Below are 23,192 nucleotides of genomic sequence, written 5' to 3'. Positions count from 1 at the left end.
AAAAACATATATTTTTTTAATAATTAAAAATAGCCTGTTCAGGATCTTTTCAGCAAATCCATTTCCAATATATTTTCTAAAATACTAAATTTATTATAAAATACATTTTATTATATTATCAGACCGGTGGAGATATTTTCAACTTCGGATCTTAAACTAAATGTGTCCCGGTAAATAGCATGCCGGTGGCAGGGTGCTGGCTTTTTGCGTGAAATGCAGTGCTTGCTTTGGTAGCGGTAGTGTTTAATTATTAACGCCCACTTTATTTAATTTATGTTTCTAAATCAATTTTAATACAATGTTACGTTGCTATCAGATCAATTATATTACGGTATTCGAGATTATTGAGATAGCGCAAAAGCTTTTATATGAAAACCGCCAAGAACCTTTTTAAACTTTGTACTGTTGTTCAGTTATAATTTTACAGTGATAAATCAGAAGAACATTTTTTTCAAGGCATTTTACCCTTATTTCCATAACTAAGTTTTAATGAAGCCAGAATGTGTGCATAACTTTTGTAGTGTTCAGTGAAGTAAACAAATCTTAACACAAATTCCGCACGGTTGATGGAGCAACTTTTTTCCCTGTAAAACTAAATCAATATTACAGTTAATCGCAAAGCACCAAAGGCAAGACTGTTGTAAAACTAAATGCACCGCGACCATTTCGAGCCGATCCAATATCGGTAAGTAATTGGACAATATTTTTAATTTGCTCGGCCAAGAAAAGGGTATTGAACTTCGTGCACGTAAAGTCGTCAACACCTTGTCAAATACTATTTTATGGTTTAATGCTAACGTTGTTGTGACGGGAAAAGCTCAATGGTGTATTGGCTGGGCGTTTAAAGCACGTATTGGCATTGTGAGGTGAACCGAGATCTTATTCCGGAAACGATAAAAAATACACAAAAAATGGTGAACGCTGCTAGACGAGGTTAAACAGATTTCGTAGTTTCTTGATAAGTTAGTACCTAATTGAAACACTAACTGTTTTGAAAAGAAGCCACTGTTTCACATAAATTGCTTAATGGCGTTAGCTAAGCGCAGCAGGTATCTAATTTAAAGGCAACAAGAAGTGTTAAGTCCAAGTTTTAATATTAATTGGCCGTTAGGGGAGCGATGTCAGAAAATTACTAATTTAACGTAAAAAAGTAACAAGCGTGTTAAGTCACTGATTTCACATGCCCATTATAATACTTACGAGCACTTTATACTTTTTATACCTAATTATAACAATCATTCACATAGTTTGTCATTTTATAGACGGCCATAAACATATAGAATACCTACTAGTAGTATAATGGACGCACAGTTACAAGCGTTTTACCACTTTTTACTTTCTGATAATATTCTCCTGTACTTAACACTAACTCCTTTCAGATTTCTGTGGTTTTATAAATACCGTTTTCACTTTTGTCACCGCAGCTAGATCAACTGCGGTTAAAATAGCAATAGCACGCAATAGTGACGAACAGCAAATGAAAAGGTTTATTTTCGTTAACTCGTTTTAAACTAGAACCTTATACATATCAAATCAGACACAAAACATGCATAACTTAAAAAAAACGGCATACTTAATGCTACGAGCATTCTTCCCTATCTTAATGATAACAAATTCCAAGTTCAGAGTTATGTCATATCACAACCATGAAACAAAGAAACCTGATAAATACCCCTGTTTCATTAAAGACGTTCCCATGGTATATTCACACGAGCCGTCACACCTTGTGAACACTGGCGTTGTGAAGCGCTTAAATGGCCCTAGACAGGGTTGGGCGGCCTTTGACCCGCCGGAGCCAGTGGGGTATAACATGCTAAGGTTAGGATTGCGTTCGTCTTATAATTTAGCCACTCACGTGCTTTGAGCGAGGAAAGCATTAAAAAAATTACGGCACGGCACCTATAAACAATACCAATGAAATGACTCTTTATTGAACATCGCAATATTCAGCGATGCAGAAAATAGGTAAGCATATAGAGAAAATACTGAGTTAGATAATAAGATTTACTTATCGTATTTTGAATTTGATCCTTTTCTGGAGATACTGTGCGTGTGCGAGGGAATAATAATTAATAATAATTATCTAGTAGCAGCACCTTAACCAACATAGTCGCACCTTCAGAATTATACTGGCTCAATTCGAAATAATGTAATTAAAAATTAAAACTAAATAAGTATACCTAGTTGTTTTGGTGCAATACGTTTATTATAGAAATGTCATTATTTCGAATTGAGTCAGTAGTGCAATTTTCTAAAGGTGCGTACGACAACATCATCAGCTGTTGATCTATACAAAACATTCTTTGATTAAATAATTGGTCGAACGAGGGTCGATTGAACAAATGCTGAATTGAAATAAAATATCTTATTCTTAATTATAGTGACCTTTCAAGTAAGTTTCGTCATTTAAGTATCTAAGGTATTTCTTTCTGAGTTTCACGGGCTATTCCAGATAAGGACCAAAAAAAATGTTAAACTAAAACATGTGGTCGTATGCACCTGCACGACACGTGCGCTGAGAACAATTTGCCAAGTTTGCCAATGACCAGTATGTTGCAGGCAGCTGCACGGGCCAATACAGTACCTTACCTAGTTTTGTATAATTTTCAACACCGTACTTTATTACGACGAGAATTTGGCAATGTAAAAAATAGCCTACAACTGCAATAAAATCGTTCATTTCATCAGATATTCTTACACGGTTAATTATTACAGTAATTATTGTTTAGGCACCTATTATTTTTATCGTCCCAGGCGTCATGACTAACGTTTTCGATCTTATCACCATCCATGTTAAATAAAATTTTCCTGGGAATTGTCAATTACAGATAAAAAGTCTAGCTTACTAGCTTGCTCTTTGTTTTCTTTACAAGTTCTGAGTAGCTACTGAGCAAAAAGATTCAGTCGATTGGCGCCTTGTTAGAACTTAGTTTATTTATCAAGTCAGCCAATCTGCTCGGTGACCCTTGCGCAAAAACAAGAAAACAGTCGTATTACACAAAACTTCTCGGAAAAATTCCTGCAACAAGAATCTCACAAGGACATCAGTATGTATGTACCTACTTACATACAATATTATTACACTTATGCCTGGTAATATAAGAACCTTGTCAAAGGTTTGTTTTTATACCTACAACGTCTTAAAGCGGCTTTATTATGCAGTAAATAGGTACCTAGTTAGGTACTTATAATCATAATATGATTATATCACGTATATATGCATTTTAACTGTTAACCTTACGACCTGCTGTAGTTTTTCTTTTAATTAGCTTGTTGCTTATCAACAAAATAATTAATTATTAGGTAGCGTTGTTAGGTAGGTACCTACAAGCTGAAGTTACTTTACTGAAGTTACTGTACTTACTTTATTTCATGTCGCATATTTTTAAGTAATACCTACTATTACTTATTTTGTGGTATGTATACGTATTTCCATGAGATTCTAAATAATGACAATTGTATAATAAACAAGCAAACAATTGATTCCCACGATGACAGTGGGGTCAATTTCCTAACGTACCCGCATAATGCTTCAAGCTCCTATATTTATGTCATTTTCGTTAAATGAGTTATTTTTTTTCACTTGGCTAGTTTTAATACCTTGATTGAAAATGTGCTCAACTTCAATGAACAGCGACGGTGACCTAGGAGAGATTTTTTATTCTACATAGTCATATTAAATGTTTAATGTATTGTGTTTGGTACCTTTACATGCCCGAATTTCATGTGCTATAATATTCAACCGCCATAATATTGTTTCTTATAAATTTATTTGCACTAATAATTGTTTGCCATATTAATCAAATGACAGAATCTTTGTTTCCCATAATATTAATTTCAATAATTTCATTTTTCATAATCATTGTAAGCCATAAGTATCACATGCATAATGTAATTTGCCATCCATGTAAGTGGTGAGTGTCGACACCATATACTGATAAATCCCATGTAGGTACGTTAAACGACCCTTTGAATTAGGTAAATTTTACTCGCATAGGTTAGGTTAGGTTATAATTGCGACATTTGATTTGTGCGAGCCTGCGAAGCGAGCGAGCAAGACGGTACGGAGCAGAAGCGACTCGGATAGGTTAGGGTAAGAAGGGTTAGACGGGAGCGAAACGGAGCGTAGCTCCCGCCTTAGCTTTCGATGTTAGGTATTTATATAGTAGCCCGGATAATAAAGATAAGATAATAGATAGATTAGTAGGAAAAAACAATTTTAATCAATCATACTTAATCAAAATAAACACTATTTAGTATGGCGTTTGAAAAATTCTATTAAATAATATTATTGCACTTAATAATATGGAAAACAATAAGTACTTATTGCATTCGTATCATTATGGCAAAATAAGAATATTCGGGAAAATAAGAATATATCAAATAAATTTTCTAGTAAGTAAACGAAACATTCGGGCAAATGAAGTTTCGGGCATATGAACTTCGGGAAAATTAAATTATAGCATATACCTTTTGGGCAAACAATAGATAACCATTGTGTTTTATTGTTCTTATATTGTTATAAATAAATGACTTCATTGTCAATCATATATCCAAATAATTCCAGTAGGTACCTATCCGAAAATATGTAATTTACTATTATAGGCTCCCCATTCCTAATTAGAAATTTGAACTAAGTATATATCTTCTACGCACGGATAGGTAGGTACTGTTAATATAGTCGTACCTCAATATGACCTTGTTCAATTGCAAATTGAAATAGCTTGATATGAAGTAGGTAAGTATGATTGGATAAAAGCAATTTTAAGAGCACTAAAGCTCCCCTTCTTTTGGTCTGTGGTCATGCAATTTTTCAATCAAATTCATATTTCGTAATTTGCAGCAATTAGACATATTGCGATGATGTAATAGTCAATTCCGGGGATAATAATGAAAACTAATTGGGTTCAAGTGAAAAATTTAAAATACAAGTGAAGGTAGTTACGCATTTTACGGTTTTTGACAATATTAAAACGTTAAATTAGCAAGGTTTTTTTTTATTACATTTAGGTACACTAGTAATACTCACCGTTGACTATGAATCTGTGCCTGTCATTCATCAACTCCTTGGACAACTTAGGGCATTCCCGCTCGAGCACCGAACACAACTCATTCAACTTAACACCACTTTGTTTACTAACAACTTCAACGAAATAATTACACTTATCAGTGTCTGACGCACCCGTTATTAACTCATGGTCACTCAAACTGAACAGCCCTTTCTTAACAAGCACGTCCAAGATATGCGTATCACATAGTTCACGGAGTAAAGTAACTTTGTGCCGTATCAGACCGGCACACACATCGCCCGCCGCCGCCATCGCTCAACTAACCAAACAAACGGCAGAACCGAACGAAACGACGGTGGAAAAAAAGGTTGCCATTGCCTTGCCATTGAGGCGGCCCATTCAAAGTGGGAACAGATGCATGCGTGCGCGCGGCTATGTTCACTATAGACGGGTCACGTAGCTAGCTATCAGCTATCAAGCTCAAGCACGACCCTCCTTGTTTGTTTCGACACAATGTGCTCCGGGCCGGGCCTAATGATACCGGCTTGGCGGAACCAAAGACTTACAGTATTATAGGGAGAGACTAGACTACGAAGAGATTATAAATTAATAGTTGTTGCCCGCAACTTTATTTCAAAACAAATAACTTATAGCTGTTCCGTATAGGTAGTATACCTACGCAATTTTTGTACCCTATTCCAGTCGGAGTTAGTAACTCCGGAGTCAATAAGATTTGAAAGGAGTCATTAAGGGATTCGGATCCGCTTGAGGATCTGACTCTTTTGAATCTTCAGATCCGGATTTACCCACCTCTAACCCTCAGTCTAAGTTTTCGGTTACAAAATACGTCTCGATCGCGTTCGCGTTAAAATCTCCATTTGTATGGAAACACGAACATCGCAAACGTTCCGCTAGAGGCGCTGTTCGTATTTGTATTCAAATTGAGATTTTAACGCGAACGCGATCGAGACGTATTTTGTAACCGAAACTTACACTAAGGGCACTGGGATAAAAGAGTATTAGTATATTAGTTACAAACTACAATATATGTGCCAAGTTTTATCCGTATCAGTCCAGCCGTTTAAGTGCAAATTCCGGCAATAAATATACAGACTTGTGTCTTGTATTCATAATTATTAGTATAGATAGATATAGAACTTGTTTCAGTATTTTTTCAAAATCTTAATTGAGCCCAGTAGGTAGTTTACGAGCGAAAGGGGAGGGGAGAGTGGTTAATTTTCGACTACTTTTTAAATAACATCAAAATTCTTTAAAAATCTTAGTTATAAAAAAATTGCATTCCAGAATCATTCATTATTCTTGGTAACTCCATATTTAATAGTGTAATTTTTTGTATAGTGTAACTTCTTCGCCACAAATAAATTAACGGTACTTACACATAATTATTGTTATTGATTTTTAAATACTCCCCTTTCTTTTCACTGGGGCTCCAGGGCGAAAGGTAAAATATATTGTCACTAGATGTAGCAGGTGGACCTTGTGCAAGGTCCGCGCGGATTGCTACCACCATCTTGCTCGCTAATCCTGCCGTGAAGCAGCAGTGCTTGCACTATTGTATTGTGTATTGTGTACTGGCACTTGAGGTACCAATTCCATCTTAGGCCTCTAGGTTGGCAGAGCATCTGCAATCACCCTGGTGTTGCAGGTGTCTATGGGCGGTGGTAGTCACTTGTCACTTGCTCGTTTGCCATCCAGTCGCATAAAAAAAAGATGGCGTTGGTGAGACTTTCGGTTATTGGTATTGAGATTCCAGATATCCTTCTATCTCTACATATATCTGTACTTACCTGTAATTTTTTAAGTAACGCCTTTTTTGTTTTCAAACTTCAAAACTAACGAAATAAAATGGTGTAAAATAATTTGTTTTAAAGGACTAATAAAAAATTGAGACTTGGCGAAGACACTACGTCAACTGTTTTACTCTAATGAAATCCAATGAAATGAAAATAACGACTGAATTCTACCTAAGTACTTTGATCTCGAAAAATAATACTTACTCGTTTTTTTAAACATGAAATATTATGATTTTTATTTGTATAAGTAGTGTAATGTGTAATGTTTGAGTATAATTAATCATATCGCAATAAATAAATTTATCTTACCTACGCAATAAATCAGTTTTTTTCTTGATTTTGCATCTGTGCGTTCGCGGTGGGTGACATACGTCAGGTTTGACGTTTTTGAAGTTTCAATATAACCTCAAAAGTAGTTTGCTTTGCTTTTGCTTGCATTTGCATTGCAATCTTTCCCGTTCGTTTTATTTGTGTGAACAACGCTTGGTGTTGGTTTCATGATAGTTTTATTTCATTAAGTGCAGTTTAAATAAGTGATTGACTAAAATATTGATAATGGCACCGGTAGCGCAAAACGTTTTGGAAGGTAAGAACGATAATAATACAATATTTCAGGTATTCTTTTCAATTTCCGCCAACCTTGTTTATGTGTAAAATTTAGTTTAGTTTACGTTTTATCCAATGTTTACGATAACAGCGTGGTAATAAAATACTCTTAAACTTCTTAGCATCAAGGCATACTACTATAAAAATAACACAGATTTGAAAAAACATAGTTATTTTGGTTCTAAAATCACATTGAATTGAACTTGTGGTTAATAATAACCTGTTTGGAACAATACTCAATAAACGTAGCGTTATTATTTGTTATTCTGATGAAGCTAATTGCTATACAAGTGCAATGAAAGGTTTATTCTATGAAATACTCAGGAGGAAACTGGATATGATTTTGATTGTGATTGTTAATAGTTTATTTTTATTATTAACTGATAAACTCAGATGTTCCTGTTCCACATTAATGAACCAAACTAAGTTCCTGGTCTAAGTTTGTGGAGTAACATAACATATTGTGGATAACCGTTGTTTTTGGTTTATTGAACTTGTTAGTATAGTGTCATACCCATGCCTACATAGGTACATCTGTTGTATGGAGAGCCTCGCAAACAGCATAAGCAGACGTACAACAAATATGAAAGAAGCCATAGGAAATGTATGGCAGTAGGAGCCTTTCTGACATACAAAATATTGGAAGTGAAATAAGAAGGAAAGAAAATAATTTATTTATAACAGCAAAGACATATAATTGGTAAAAATAACAATAAAAAATGTTGCCGCTAATGATTCTATTCTATTTCAGACACTGATTCTGGATCAGATTCAGATAGCGCGTCAAGTGCCAGCAGCAAAAAGAGCCCAAGCCCAGCTCCTCTTGGCAAAGAGGGCAGTCGCTCCAGGTAAATAAACCTTGTATTGATTACTGTATTTAGTATTTTAACATAGGGGTCCTTAAATTGACGACTGGATGGCAAAGAGGTTAGATAAACCTGACTACGAAGCTTCCGGGTTCGATTCCCGGCCAGGGCAGATATTTGTATGAATAATACAAATGTTTGTTCTCGGGTCTTGGATGTTCAATAAGTATTTAAGTATGTATTTATCTATATAAGTATGTTTATCCAAGCAAATATGGCTGACGACGTCGGGTGACGAATGTTAACAATTTTCTTGAATAAATATTAATTGTGCAATAAATTCACATGAAGAACAATAAAGAAACCTGAATAGATTTAACAATACATATACCTGTGTTTACGTAAGCATAGGGGGGAGGAGTAAGGTTTTGCTGAATTTCGCTGGCAACGGGGAGGGACGGGTTAAAAACTACTAATTCTTAGTATTATGTAACTTGAATGACCCCATACTGTAAAATTAGATGTAATCTGTTAGAAAGATAATAAGTTTATGGTATAATTTTCTGAGTTAAAAAGAATGATGAGAATATCAATTTGGATGTTTAGATGTTTGTTACTTCAACCTCTTTTAAACCGCTGAACCAATTAAAATGAAATTCGGTACACAGATAGTTTTAGTCCTGGAGAGGGACATAGAAAAGTTTTTATTCTGGAAAATCGCATAGTTCCCGCGGGATATCGATAAACAAATACTACACGGATGGAGTCGTGGGCAACAGCTAGTAATTTATAAAGAAACTTATTGTACTGTATGGATAAATAAAGCTTTCATAATAGTAATAATATAAATTACATTTTATTTAACCACTAACAATGTTATTTAACTTTGTTTTCAGATCAGGTTCCAGAAGTCCGGCCAAATCAGCAAGCGGATCCCCTCAGTCACACCGCTCAGCAGCCTCAAGAAAATCATCCAATGCTTCAAACGCGTCTCGCAGCAAGTCTAACTCCCCAGCTGCCTCAAACAGGTCTCGTTCAGGCTCCGCTCAGAGCAACAAGTCTTCATCCAGCAACAAGTCACATGTGTCAGGAAGTCCTAAAGACAGAGTTTCTAAATCCCGGTCTAGGAGTGGATCCCGTCGGTCAAGATCAGGATCAGCCAGTGCGAGGTCTCGCTCTGGCAGCGCCAAATCCAGATCGGCGAGTCCAAAATCTAGATCCCAAAGTCCGAAATCAAGGTCACAGAGCCCCAAAGCTCGGTCGCATTCGTCGAAGTCAAGGTCACCGAGCCCGAAGTCACAGGCTAAAAGCCGTTCAAGGTCAAAGTCTGCAAGTGCCAGCCCTAAAAGCAGGAAGTCAAGGTCTAGATCCGGAAGTGCTTCGTCAAGGTCTAAGAGTCCAGAAGCGAGGCCAGATGTCCAGGACAGTAGGTCCAACTCGCCGAATCTCATGATCGATGATGAGCACACCAAAGCTAAGAGTAGATCCAGGTACCTAACTTTTTAAATATTATCTACCTGCATTATAATTATACAAAATTATTGACGCAATTTAAGCATGACCCACAAGTTAGTGGTTGGTTTGTTTAAATAAAATTTTCCAACATGGCTATACAATCAATTCAATATTTACTGTATATGGATGATTTGGTGATGATAATAAGAAACTATTTTTTTTGTAGGTCAGGATCAAGGCAATCACGATCAAAGTCTAGAAGTAAATCAAAGTCAAAAAGCCGTTCACGATCTCGCTCCAAAAGTTCAAACGCTTCGGAATCCAATGCTGGTAAGTTAAACTAACGGCGACAGTCCTTAAATTTATTACTGTGATGTATGCTTTGCTTAGTTTATAAATACTGTAACTCTTAGCAGGAGAAAAGAAAAAACGAGCTGTTGTATCAGATTCTGATAGTGATGATGGCAAAAGCATACCGAAGCGTAAAGGATCCGGCAGTGACTCGGATGCCAGTGGGAAACCCAAGAGGAAGACCAAGAAACTTGTAGACTCCGACGATGATAATGATGAGGAAAAGGCTGATACAGGTAAGAAAGCTGTTTACTTCTTTATTATACACAAGCGTTTTCCCGCGGCTTTGCGTGATTTATGCGTGCATAAATCATTAAGGAAGCAAATTCTGGGATTTCGCAAAAATTAAAAAAAATTACGTCATGAAATTCATTCATTCATTCAATAAATAATTCATGAAAAAAAAACCCGCGCCAAAAAAGTAGCCTATGTGTTATGCCAAAATGTTTTTTTAAACTCTCGTCTGAGTTGTGTTATATTAGGTTTTATATAGCCGTGGTGGCCTAGTGGTTTGACCTATCGCCTCTCAAGCAGATGGTTGTGGATTCAAATCCCGGCTCGCACCTCTGAGTTTTTCGAAATTCATGTGCGGAATTACATTTGAAATTTACCACGAGCTTTGCGGTGAAGGAAAACATCGTGAGGAAACCTGCACAAACCTGCGAAGCAATTCAATGGTGCGTGTGAAGTTCCCAATCCGCACTGGGTTCGCGTGGGAACTACGGCCCAAGCCCTCTTGTTCTGACAGGAGGCCTGTGCCCAGCAGTGGGACGTATATAGGCTGGGATGATGATGATGAGGTTATATTTAACTAGCTTTAACCCGCGGCTTCGCCCGCATTAGAAATGCCCATGGAATTTTTAGAAATATACAACGACAACCTGTCTCAATGCAGATCTTTGTTTGTCTGTACACCAAGTTTCATGTAAATCCGTTCAACCGCTATTGCGTGATTCAGTAACAAACATCCAAACATCATCACAAACTTTCACATTTATAATAATAAGTAAGATTAGTAGGATTGGATAGGATTTATGACAAGTGAATATTATGGATAGCAAATATTATGTCATCAATTCTAGTGACCGCGGACGCTCTGTTCGGCGATGCCTCCGACATCAGCACAGAGGATGAAGCCGATAAGCAGTCGGGACGATCGAAGTCGAGGTCGCGCTCGAGATCGAGGTCGAGGTCGCGAAGCCGGAGTGGGGGACGCTCGGACGATGACCGACGGGATGATGATGCTCGACGGGGCAGCGGTGATGAGGTGAGGATGCTTCGTGAAGAAGTGGTCATGATCATGTAGATCTACAGGCAGAACCCTATACAAGATTCGTTAGGTTAGCGACAGACTTACTCCGCTCAGCTGTTTCCACCAGAGTTCTGCTGTGCGAGGCGAGGTAAATAGAAAGAAGAAAGAAAGAAAATATTTAATACGGTATTTGACAACTCCTTAATTTGCCATATCTTAATATTATTTTGAAAATATAGATATACAAATAGTGTTTAGCGAAGAGAAAATTTAAATCTGTTGAATATTGGATTTATAGTGATTTTTTGAAAAATCTGTATACCTGTCTCTTTCTCAAACGCTTTTCCCTATGCAGCAAGTATGGCGGTACTGGCGTGTGACGTCCCATGCCAGTATGTCTTTCTCTGTCTAATCTTGAATTTCAAACCATTATAACTTTGTTATTTGTAAAGGTAGCTTAAAAATTGTTTCTCTATTCGATAACCCTCTAAATAGCCCTCTTGTTCTGAGAGGAGGCCTGTGCCCAGCAGTGGGACGTATATAGGCTGGGATGATGATGATGATGATGATTCGATAACAGGCATTGTGAATTTTTAATTTATAAAACATATACCTACAAAATAGTCAAATACCGTATTGCCAACAGTACAAACAATACAAGACAACAATATAAACAATACAAGATAAAATGGTACAATACAGCGCAGATTATATAAAAAGAGTATTAAAAAAAAATAGGAAAGAAATGAAGTATTTCTATTGGTTAATGAAAAACACATTGGTACCTCGCAACACATCCTCGCACATTATTGGTGGGAACGCTGTTTTATTTCTTTCGTTTTCACACCGGAACCGATAGCCGGATTTTGATTAATTCTCTTGCAAAAATAGCTTAGGCCTCGAAGAAGGATACTTCTCCTCAATTCTAATAGTTCACTTGGATTTATCCAGCTGTTTTCAAAATTGAATTGAGCCATAAGAAAATACTTAGTGAGCTGCATTTAACGTATTCACTGCCACCTGACTTGACGTGACTGACCACATGTGCCACCGACGCACATGTGCGTTCAAAATGTATGAATAATTATGAAAGCGGCAATGGGGTGAAGTTCCAAAAACGCATATATGCGTCGGTGGCAGTGAATGCGTTAAGTAACAGATTTGCCAGCATTTATTTGATCTATGATGACTTATTGACCATGACATCATGTATTTATTTATTCATTTATAAGTCATGTTCATTACATTAGGTGACATATTATTAAATAGTAGGTACACGACACCCTGTAAGGGTATAAAAATGATAATCCTTAAACTATTTTACTCCAATAATTCATTATATCCACGGATTAGAGGAGTGATGTCATTAAAATACTAATGCTAATATAGGTAATAAGAAACATGTAGTCCACTTCCACCCCCTCCAACATGTTAAAAACGTATCCCTGTCGCAGGAACAACGCGACAAGCCAGAGGAAGAAGAAGTGGAGATACCCGAAACCCGTATAGACGTGGACATGCCCAAGATCTGGACTGAGCTAGGCAAGGAGCTGCATTTCGTGAAGCTTCCCAACTTCTTGTCAGTTGAGACGAGGCCGTACGACCCCGCCACTTACGAGGATGAAATCGATGAGGAGGAAACACTGGATGAGGAAGGTCGATATAGGTCGGTATTTGAAATTTCACGCAAGCTTAATGGTCATACACCATAGCTACCTACATACTTCTATATAATTTAACCAAAAAAAATAAAAAAATCAAAATGTTTCTTCTGTAAGTAGGCCACAAAGGGCTCTTTTAGATGTGTTTTTTTTAAACTACCAGCGCATTCGTAATACACTTGGCAGGAAGTCATTTTCTCAAAGCGAAATACGAAAAAAAAAAAAACAAAATGTTTCTTTTGTAAGTAGGCCACAAAAGGCTCTTTTAGATGTTTTTTTTTTAAACTACCAGCGCATTCGGAAGAAACTTGGCAGGAAGTCATTTTCTCAAAGCGAAATACGAAAAAAAAAAAAATGTTTCTTTTGTAAGTAGGCCACAAAGGGCTCTTTTAGATGTATTTTTTTTAAACTACCAGCGCATTCGGAAGAAACTTGGCAGGAAGTCATTTTCTCAAAGCGAAATACAGGGGTTAATAAATAGTGCCTACAGCCTAATCACGCAAAATAGGCGCACTTAGACGTCGAGTTGCGGAAAATAGTCTTCTAATACAACCTATACAGGGGTTAATTATCCCTTATACAACGCATCCGTAACTCAGTTTATCCTTCTAACGGCCAGGTCAAATTTTTGATATATGAACATCAAACTTTGTCATTTATGGTAGTTAGGAGGACTGGGCGTTAGGAGGTTATGTTATGGACGTTCATGGGCGGCGGCGATTGTTTCCATCAGGTGACCCGCCTGCTCGTTATCCGCGTTAACATATAAAAAAAAAACTATACAAATGTAATTTTACAGGTTAAAACTAAAGGTTGAGAACACGATGCGTTGGCGTACCAATTTCGACAAAGACGGCAACGCGATAAAGGAGTCTAACGCACGCATGGTCAAATGGTCGGATGGAAGTATGTCGCTGCACCTGGGGTCTGAAATATTTGACGTTTATAAGCAACCTCTTCACGTAAGTAATGTTGTATGGCTTGCCGTGACTTTGAACATCCAAAATCATTTTGAACATGAAACTACCGTGAGATTCACTCATATTAAATATAATGACCCGGATAACTCACGTCTTAAATTGAGTTTAGCTCGACATGTTTCGGGCTAATCCGTAGCCCTTCGTCTTCGGAGCAACGCGACTTAGCGGCTGCTGCAACACGCGCACAGCGCGCCGCCGCTCTGCTCGCGCGACTACCCGACGAAACTGACACCGGCACACAACTACCCGCGTTTTCATCATCATTACATCTGTCAAATGTAGGGTAGCACACAACACTAACAACATCGCTCTGTAAAGGTACGTTCACACACACCGATGACGCAGCACGAGTATTTAACACCGTTTTCCAACTCGGAGGTACCGTCCAATATGTATGGAGGTATGTCGAGCTAAACTCGATTTAAGACGTGAGTTATCCGGGTCATTATATTTAATATCCAAAATCATGTTGATGCTCCTCTCATCCACTGTTAGATACTTAGAGATATCTTAAAGTTTGTTTCTTTCATTTTCTCGTTCTCGCCACACATAGAAAAACGCAGATACTCTGCGGTAAGCGATAAATGAATTCTACGCAGACAAAATCGGTTTCATCTTTCATAATATGAACTGCTGAGGAATAGAATTTGCTTCCATCGTCTTTATTTCCCGATAGAGCCATACCCTAGGACTCTTCAAGGCTAGAGTGAACTGTTATTGAACCAGTGACACCTTTGGCCTCATCTGCACTTTTCGTCAGGTGAAATAGGGGTCAATCACGTCAGCTTTATGTGAAAAAAGTTGCGGGTAATACATAAATAATGAACGGGAAAACCTATAACATTACGAAAAATGACGAAAAGCAGGAATTTGATTAACTGTAACAATTACTTTGCTCACAGCTACGTTTATAAAATAAATAAATAAATAAATATCACTGGACAATGAGGGCTATCGCGTATGAATTCGCCGCTAGAGGCGCTAGTGTAGCGTGAGGTCTCCGAAATGTCAAATCTCATAGTTTTTGGGTGAGCTACGCGGGTTTATTTATAATTAGAATAATTTTGTGAATATTTTGCAATATCTGTAATTAATTATGGCAAATATGCGTTCCGGGGCAATGAATGTCTGTGTTTTGAGACAGTTTTGTCTTTCGGAAACCTTTGTCCTCCCTTTTTTCCGAACAAAACGGGGACTATGCAACACTGTGGCATGCTCGAAATTTATATGGTACAGTTTTAAGGTGTATTAAATATGATTTTAATCTAAACTTTGTTTCCACGCCCTTACGGGCCCTTACGGGTATGGTTTTGAATGTCTGTTATTACTAAAACCATACTTAAAAACCTCACGCAACAGTGCGCCATCTAGTGAGACAAAAAACGATAGCCCTCATTCAGACCAATGAGGGCTATCGTTTTTTGTCTCACTAGATGGCGCACTGTTGCGTGTGGTTTTTAAGTATGGCTTTCAAAGTCTGTTATTACGGGCGTGAAAACAAAGTTTAGATTAAAATCATATTTAATACACCTTAAAACCGTACCATAAAAATATCGAGCATGCTACAGTGTTGCATAGTCCCCGTTTTGTTCGGAAAAAAGGGAGGACAAAGGTTTCCGAAAGACAAAACTGTCTCAAAACACAGACATTCATTGCCCCGGAACGCATATTTGCCATAATTCATTTCAGATATTGCAAAATATTCACAAAATTATTCTAATTAGAAATAAACCCGCGTAGCTCACCCAAAAACTATGAGATTTGACATTTCGGAGACCTCACGCTACACTAGCGCCTCTAGTGGCGAATTCATACGCGATAGCCCTCATTGACCTAGTCCCTAATTCACACTGGGCCCGCGTGGGAACTATGGCCCAAGCCCTCTTGTTCTCGGGACCTCAAGCTTCGTAGTCAGGTTCTCTAACCACTAGGCCATCTGGTCTGGTCTGGTCGTCTGGTTTATCCAAGAAACATCATTCATTTTTTTTTCATTGATAGACCTCTGCAAACTAAAGCTTGATTCAATAAATTAGGATATGTGATGTGAATATGGTGAAGTTTGATCCAAATTTTTTTGCAGGGCGACCACAACCACTTGTTCGTCCGTCAAGGCACTGGTCTGCAAGGCCAGGCGGTGTTCCGCACGAAGCTCTCCTTCCGTCCGCACTCCACTGAGTCCTTCACTCACCGGAAGATGACCCTGTCTCTGGCGGACCGCTCAACCAAGACCAGCTCCATCAAGATACTGTCTCAAGTCGGGGCGGATCCGGACGCCGACCGCAAATATCAGCTCAAGGTGAGTCTTATGCACTATGGGTCCTTCACTCAACGGAAGATGACCCTCTCTCTGGCAGACCGCTTCACCAAGACGAGCTCCATCAAGATACTGTTGCAAGTCGGGGTGAATCCGGACGCTGACCGCAAATACCAGCTCAAGTTAAGTCTTATAGACTGTGAATTGTTCACTCGCCGCAAGATGACTTTCTCTGGCAGACCTGCTCCACCAAGACCAGCTCCATCAAGATACTGTCGCAAGTCGGGGCAGATCCGGACGCCGACCGCAAATATCAGTTCAAGGTGAGTCTTTATGCTCAAGGTGAGGCATTATGATTTCTTCGCTCACCGAAAGATGTAGCTACCATAACATATTATCAGATGCTATATGCAGAAATATATAGTCTCACATTCTTTTGTCAGACTATGACACCCGGAGATCGAACCACCTAAAATAAAAAAAACACAAGCTATACTTTTATGGCATAAATCGATACTTAGAGTTAATCATATTGATCAAAATGTCTCCAACAAAAATGGTAATTATGGTAAACTAGATTTTGCCCGCGGCTTCGCCCGTGTGGAATTCGGTTATCGCGTGCATTTTTCCGGGATAAAAAGTAGCCTATGTCACTCTCTAGCCCATAAACTATCTCTATGCCAAAAATTACGTCGATCCGTCGCTCCGTTTCAACGTGAAAGACGGACAAACATACATACACACACACTCTTATTATAATATTAGTATGGATAAAAGAAAAGACCATTAACGTAAAAAGAGGAAAAAAAGGAAAAATCTTTTTATGCAGTCATTTTTTAAAGAAAGAACCGTTTTATTTGAGTAAATTTCCAAGAGTAGGTACTTTACCTCCAAGGCATTAAACATATCCACCCTGCATACGAGCCGACCACCGATTCGCCACACAACGGGCTCTCGCTGCGCTCATTCCCTGACCACTCCGGTTTTACCCCAACAGAAAGAAGAGATGGAGCTCCGCGCGGCGATGCGTTCGCGCGCGTCCACGCGGCCCAAGCGGCGCGCGGGCGGCGCGGGCGCGGCCGCGGCGCGGCGCGACGACTCCGAAGACGAGGGCGGCGTCTCCCTCGCAGCCATCAAGAACAAGTACAAGCAGGGCCAGAAAGGTATGTACACCTACATGCACGTACACTGTAAGGTACAGTCAACTGCAAAAAAATTTTTTTTTTTTTATTCGACTGGTTGGCAAACGAGCAAGTGGGTCTCCTGATGGTAAGAGATCACCACTGCCCATAGACACTCGCAACACCAGGGGGATTGCAGATGCGTTGCCAACCTAGAGGCCTAAGATGGGATACCTCAAGTGCCAGTAATTTCACCGGCTGTCTTACTCTCCACGCCGAAACACAACAGTGCAAGCACTGCTGCTTCACGGCAGGATTAGCGAGCAAGATGGTGGTAGCAATCCGGGCGGACCTTGCACAAGGTCCTACCACCTGCAAACTAAATATGTATATTGAATCACTCAAAAATTTGTTGCCACGGCATTGCATCGGAGTAAGAGTCTGTAGTACATATTTTCGCACTTGACCACACTTGGCTGTATGTAGGTGTGTAAATCAGTCGCGTAGCTATCGTATGGCCAGGTGGTGCAGTGCACCAGGGCCCCCGACCCCAGAGGGCCCTCTAACCTAAACTTTGAAAAGAGAGAAACATAAAAGAAAAGAGAAAAAAAATGTTGTGAGCATGCTCTAGCGATTTTTTTTAGGTACTTAAAAGTTAAGAAGGATAATGGCCCGATTCTTTTTCTATGCACCGGGGCCCTTGTCGCTACGCCACCGGTATTCATTTAATTACCTTTAAAATAGGAAAAGACGAATTTAACAAAATAATATGTAATAATTATGTTACCAATAAAGGAGTATGAGTATACGCCTGCTGAAAGATCATTGGCAAACATAGCACTATAGGAGGCATTTTGCGGGCACATCAGTTGGTAACGTTTACAAAAAATGCATTTTAATACTAGTATCCGTACTAAGTATTTATAAATTACCTAGTATTTTAACCTGTTATCCTACTAATATTATAAATGTGAAAGTTTGTGAGTGAGTGAGTGAGTGAGTGAGTGAGTATGTTTGTTACTCTTTCACGCTGAAACGGCTGGACGGATTTGGATGAAATTTGGCGAAAAGTTAGTTTATAACCTGGATTAAAACATAGGATACTTTTTATCCCGGTATTCCCACGGGATAGGGATAAAATCTCGAAATAACAACCTCTGGGCTTAGAGTCATGAAATTTGGTATGTAGGTAGTTGAACGTTTGAAATAACAGATAGGTGACTTTTTGACCCAATATTCCCACGGGATACCTAGGGATAAAATCTTGAAATAACAACCGCAGGGCTTAAAGCCATGAAATTTAGTATGTAGGTAGCTGGACTTTTGGATAAACACATAAGCTACTTTTTATCCCGATATTCCCCCGGGATAGGGATAAAATCTTGAAATAATAACCGCTGGGCTTAGAGTCATGAAATTTGGTATGTAGGTAACTGGACGTCTGGAATAACACGTAAGGGACTTTTTGACTCGATATTCCCACGGCATACCTAGGGATAAAATCTCGAAATAACAACCACTGGATTTAGAGCCATGAATTTTGGTATGTAGGTAGCTGGACCTCTGTAATAACACACAGGCTAATTTTTATCCCGATATTCCCACGGGATAGGGATAAAATCTTGAAATAATAACCGCTGGGTTTAGAGTCATGAAATTCGGTATGTACGTAGCTAGACATCTGGAATAACACATAAGCGACTTTTTGACCCGATATTCTCACGGGATACCTAGGGATAAAATCTCGAAATAACAACCACTGGGCTTAGAGCCATGAAATTTGGTATGTAGGTAGCTGGACCTCTGGAATAACAGATAATCTATTTTTTACCCCGATATTCCCACGGGATAGGGATAAAATCTTGAAATATTAACCGCTGAGCTTAGAGTCATGAAATTTAGTATGTAGGAAGCTGGATGTCTAGAAAAACACATAGACGACTTTTTGACCCGATATTACCACGGGATACCTAGGAATAAAATGTCGAAATAACAACCGCTAGGCTTAGAGGCATGAAATTTGGATGTAGGTAGCCGTATGTCTGGAATAACACATTATAAGTTCGCTACTTTTTATCCCGATATTCCCACGGTATAGTTTTGTAACTAAGGGACCCCATACATCCCTTTATTATTATTATTATTATTATTTCGTATTTTTTTTCTTTAATTGTATACCTGTAGTTTTTAAGTATTTTATTTCTAATTATTTTATTTTGAAAAAATGACTTTCTGCCAAGTTTCTTGCGGCGCATTCTTCTTGGCAATGATGGTCTTTCCGAAAGCGCTGGTAGTATAAAAAATGAAGTGTAAAAGTGCCCATTGCGGCCTATTTACTGAATAAATGATTTGAATTTGAATTTTGCATTCGAATTTGGATAGGGAAAAATTTAGAAACTTCAGCACTGGGTTTAGAGTCTTGAATTTTGTACATTCATTCACAACACAACCTCAATGAAGACCACGATATAAATATTGGAAATTTCCAGGGGAATTTTGTAAAATCCCGAAAATTTAAATTGCAGCTACCACACCGAATAGTTAACGCGTGCGAAGCCGCGGGTAAAAGCTAGTGTCTAAATAATGTAATATCAAAATTAGATCAATCTTAATTTGCCAACATAATGCGTAAAAAATTGTATGTCAAAAATTTAGAAAAATATTAATTATATATTCCCAAAATATGCCGAGGTAATGTATAAAATATTTAAATAATATTCAATATTACGTTTTATTTAAAACATATTGGCTTTTGTACATTCAGGTACCGAAGGAGTAAAAATACTAAGTATAAATACTTTCTTCTGACAACTAGAAAATTAATTGGTTTTTTTTTGCAAACGTGTACAACTGACGTGCCCGCAAAATGCCTCCTCTAGTGCTATGTTTGATCACTAGGTATAATCCGCCGCTACGGCCGCTCTTGATAAATTCAGCAGAAGTCATCACCATCTTCCCAGCCCATAAATAATGCATCCCACTGTTAGGCACAGGCCTCTCCCAGTGCGGATTGGGAACTTCACAAACACCATGTCGACCGTAAAGCTCATGATATAAATTAAAAATATAATTTTGAAAAACTCACGAGGTGCCAGCCCGGACTTAAACCCATTGTTCTCTGCTTGAGAAGCCATAGGTCAAACCAACTAGGCTACTGCAGCTTCTAGTATACTGTAACTAAAATACATGGAAAAAACCAAAACAACTTTTCTGGAGTCACCTATGGGAGGTATAGGATATGGTAAAAATACCGAAAACGGTCACGTACTTCAACGAACCGAATCCGGAAAAACATAAACCGGAACAGTCGCAGAACTATTTGAATGGTGAAACCGATGCCAAAAATCGGATCTAGTGCATAAACTACTACACGGATACTATTTAAGTACACGTATTCGGATCGGATTCGAATCGGACGCGGTTTGGGCTCCACGGAAAACGAGCGTTACTGCACATAATGTGCGGCAACACATGCTGAGTGGAGACCCTTTTTGGTATCCTGTCGTGTTACCAAGTAACATAGGTTTAGTGCTAGTTTTAGTCTTAGTCTTAGCACAGAATAACTAATAGTACTACCGTACAGAAGGGACTCTCGAACAAAAGTCATGTTTAGGTATAAATCGTTGCCTACTCTTACGACTTGCGCGCGATATTGAAACTTATCATGTTACACGAGCGTTCATATTCCGTTGGGCACCGTTCACTCGAAACCGGTTTGGCGCGCAGAGCACTGGGTTCCCACACGCCGATGAATAAAGATAACAGTGGGTACTAATATAAATTCAATAAGATACCTTTAATAAATAAGTAAATAAACTTGAATGGCTAAAGCTACAAAACAACAATATTTTATCAGCAACCATTTGGAAGTAGGTTGTTCAATCTTTAGTGATATTTTTGTTTAGTTTGTTTTAAGTTGGCTTGACAAAGTGCCTACTTACTTATAAACGAACATTTGAGCACACTTAGTTACTTAGGCAATTGTAATTTGTTTTAAAAAGGGTCTAAAGTGTTTACTTTTAGGTGAATTAAACGGTATTCAAACAATAAAGAATTGACTTTGATTGTAAACAATACGAAAATCTACTAAATAAGTAACCTACCTGTCGCAAAACTATATTCCTTTAGATGCCCTAAAATCCTTGTAATGCAAGAAAATGGCTTCTTACCTTTCAATACCTATCTTTCGGAAGGTTGAAAAATGATAATTCCGATTCTTTTATCTTATTTTTATTTATACAGCCGTAAACAATTTCTAAAACATAGTTTGCAAAAAAAAAAGTTGGTAGGTACCTACACAAATCACGCGCGACGCGTCCAGCTTGCGAGCTAAGCGGCAACCCACTGCCGTGCACCCAATGGTTGGGTGCGCCGGCCGAACGTACCTATATAAACTGCGGAGTGTCCAACCCCTGGTCTTAGGTGGTACTTATGGAGGCAAAATAAATCTTTCTTTCTTCCTTTCAGTGCGAAACCGCTCTAAGCCTTAATCGTCAAATTCGTTTTATTTCACAGCAACGGCCGGCGCTGCGATTTACTCCTCGGAATCCGACGGCTCGGACGTGGAGACGCGTCGTGCTCGCCGTTTGGACAAAGCCAAGGCTCTGAAGGACTCTGATTCAGAAGGGAGCGACGCGCCCGCTCAGCGCACGCCACAACAGAGCGGCAGCGGCAGCGGGAGCGGCAGCGGCAGCGGGAGCGAGTAGACTGATGATTGATAGGTTAGTTAAGTAAGGCTTTTGATGTTGAGTTAGTTTATGGGGCTGAGATGCGCGTTGCGTTTGGTACAGTCAGCTTCCAAGATGCGGCTGAAGTTATAAAATATACACGACTTTATTGACTTAATATTAAGATCGCGTATTTTCATTATTTTAATTCTCAAACTTTGAGTAGAGTTCAAACGTGAGCAAATGTTATGATTTTTGTCTCATTTTATATATTACATGACAACAAATTATAAGAATTTGTCTATTACAAACGCGATTATTTTAGAGTATAAATTTCAAAAACTAATTCAGTTTTCAGAAGTCCTATTTAACATGTAAGTCTCTCATAGATTTAATTACAATAGTATTTAATTTTAATAATTTAAGGTATATTTTGACAAGGATGTAAATAGTTCTCTATGAATATAAATGACTTAACAAGACAACAATTTGTGTTTTTTTTTTTATTTATTGTCTTTTTTTTACAGTGTTAATTTTACACCATGGTAAAGATCTAAATGAACGTGGCAAAAAACAGAACTAAGTAACAGAGTTATCTTGCAAAATTTTAAGTTTTACTGTTCGCCGTAATTCCTGGTCCCTGGTCCTTTGTATCTTTTGTTCATGGTTTTTGGTTAATATTTTGAGACTAAAGCAAAATAAAAATGAAATAAAGCGCTCTCGTGCAAATATCACCCACGTTCAATTACCTACCTCACGTAAGGGAGCGTTCATGTATTACGTAACGCAATTTCGGGGTTTGGGTCTTGTAAAACGTTACGATGCGTTACAAGGGCGAGAGGGGGTAGGGGTTTCAAACACCACGTACGTCACAGTTTTTTTGTAACAAGTACATGCTATAATAATGCCCTCAAATGTGGGAAATTGGCATCATCTGTTGTTGTCCTTGGCCTATAAATGCTCTCATGCTGAGTTGCTAGTGTTACTGTGCCAAATAAATGCCAACTTAGTTTGGAAAACAGCTAAAAAAAAGCTAAAAAAATCAAATGGAAATGGTTATTTGGGTGTTACGTAACGTTTAGGAAGGAGGAGGGGGCACAGAAAAATGTTACGGTGCGTTACATGTAAGGGGGAGGGAGGGTCCAAAATCTCCAAAAATTGCGTTACGTATTACTTGAACGCCCCCTAAGTCCAGATACAGTAAGTGCCAAATTTA

The 23,192-nt window shown here is 38.4% G+C and overlaps 2 protein-coding genes across 3 annotated transcripts in view; one reads left to right on the top strand and one right to left on the bottom strand.

Annotated features, from left to right (window-relative positions):
* LOC141439381 (uncharacterized) overlaps positions 1 to 5,460 on the bottom strand; it is a 46,574-nt gene extending 41,114 nt beyond the window's left edge. Inside the window, exon 1 of the mRNA XM_074103664.1 lies at positions 5,030 to 5,460. Coding sequence (XP_073959765.1) covers positions 5,030 to 5,321 — 292 coding nt within the window. The 5' untranslated portion in view covers positions 5,322 to 5,460. The remainder of the gene's footprint in view (positions 1 to 5,029) is intronic.
* A 1,707-nt stretch (positions 5,461 to 7,167) lies between these two features.
* On the top strand, positions 7,168 to 22,442 carry Atu (Another transcription unit). Of its 2 annotated transcripts, none has more exons than XM_074103274.1 (11): positions 7,168 to 7,409; positions 8,181 to 8,277; positions 9,132 to 9,725; positions 9,917 to 10,020; positions 10,107 to 10,277; positions 11,124 to 11,308; positions 12,748 to 12,959; positions 13,754 to 13,916; positions 16,015 to 16,230; positions 17,186 to 17,351; positions 21,825 to 22,442. In XM_074103274.1, the coding sequence occupies exons 1-11, from the start codon at positions 7,379 to 7,381 to the stop codon at positions 22,013 to 22,015; spliced, it is 2,130 nt and encodes a 709-aa protein (XP_073959375.1). In that variant the 5' UTR covers positions 7,168 to 7,378; the 3' UTR covers positions 22,016 to 22,442. The 2 variants fall into 2 exon arrangements, with proteins under 2 accessions (XP_073959375.1, XP_073959374.1); XM_074103273.1 differs by having other exon boundaries at positions 7,169 to 7,409; positions 10,104 to 10,277; positions 21,825 to 22,441.
* The last annotated feature ends 750 nt before the right edge of the window (positions 22,443 to 23,192 follow it).

Source organism: Choristoneura fumiferana, chromosome 20 (assembly GCF_025370935.1).
Source record: "Choristoneura fumiferana chromosome 20, NRCan_CFum_1, whole genome shotgun sequence".
Lineage (NCBI taxonomy): Eukaryota > Metazoa > Arthropoda > Insecta > Lepidoptera > Tortricidae > Choristoneura > Choristoneura fumiferana.
This window is presented reverse-complemented; position numbering and strand designations above follow the sequence as displayed.

Bases quoted from the DNA above. Each gene is read 5' to 3' on its own strand.
- Atu (XM_074103273.1), top strand. From the start codon at position 7,379: ATGGCACCGGTAGCGCAAAACGTTTTGGAAG. The intron at 10,021-10,103 runs GTAAGTTAAACT...TGTAACTCTTAG, and splicing joins CGCTTCGGAATCCAATGCTG to CAGGAGAAAAGAAAAAACGA. The intron at 10,278-11,123 runs GTAAGAAAGCTG...CATCAATTCTAG, and splicing joins TGAGGAAAAGGCTGATACAG to TGACCGCGGACGCTCTGTTC.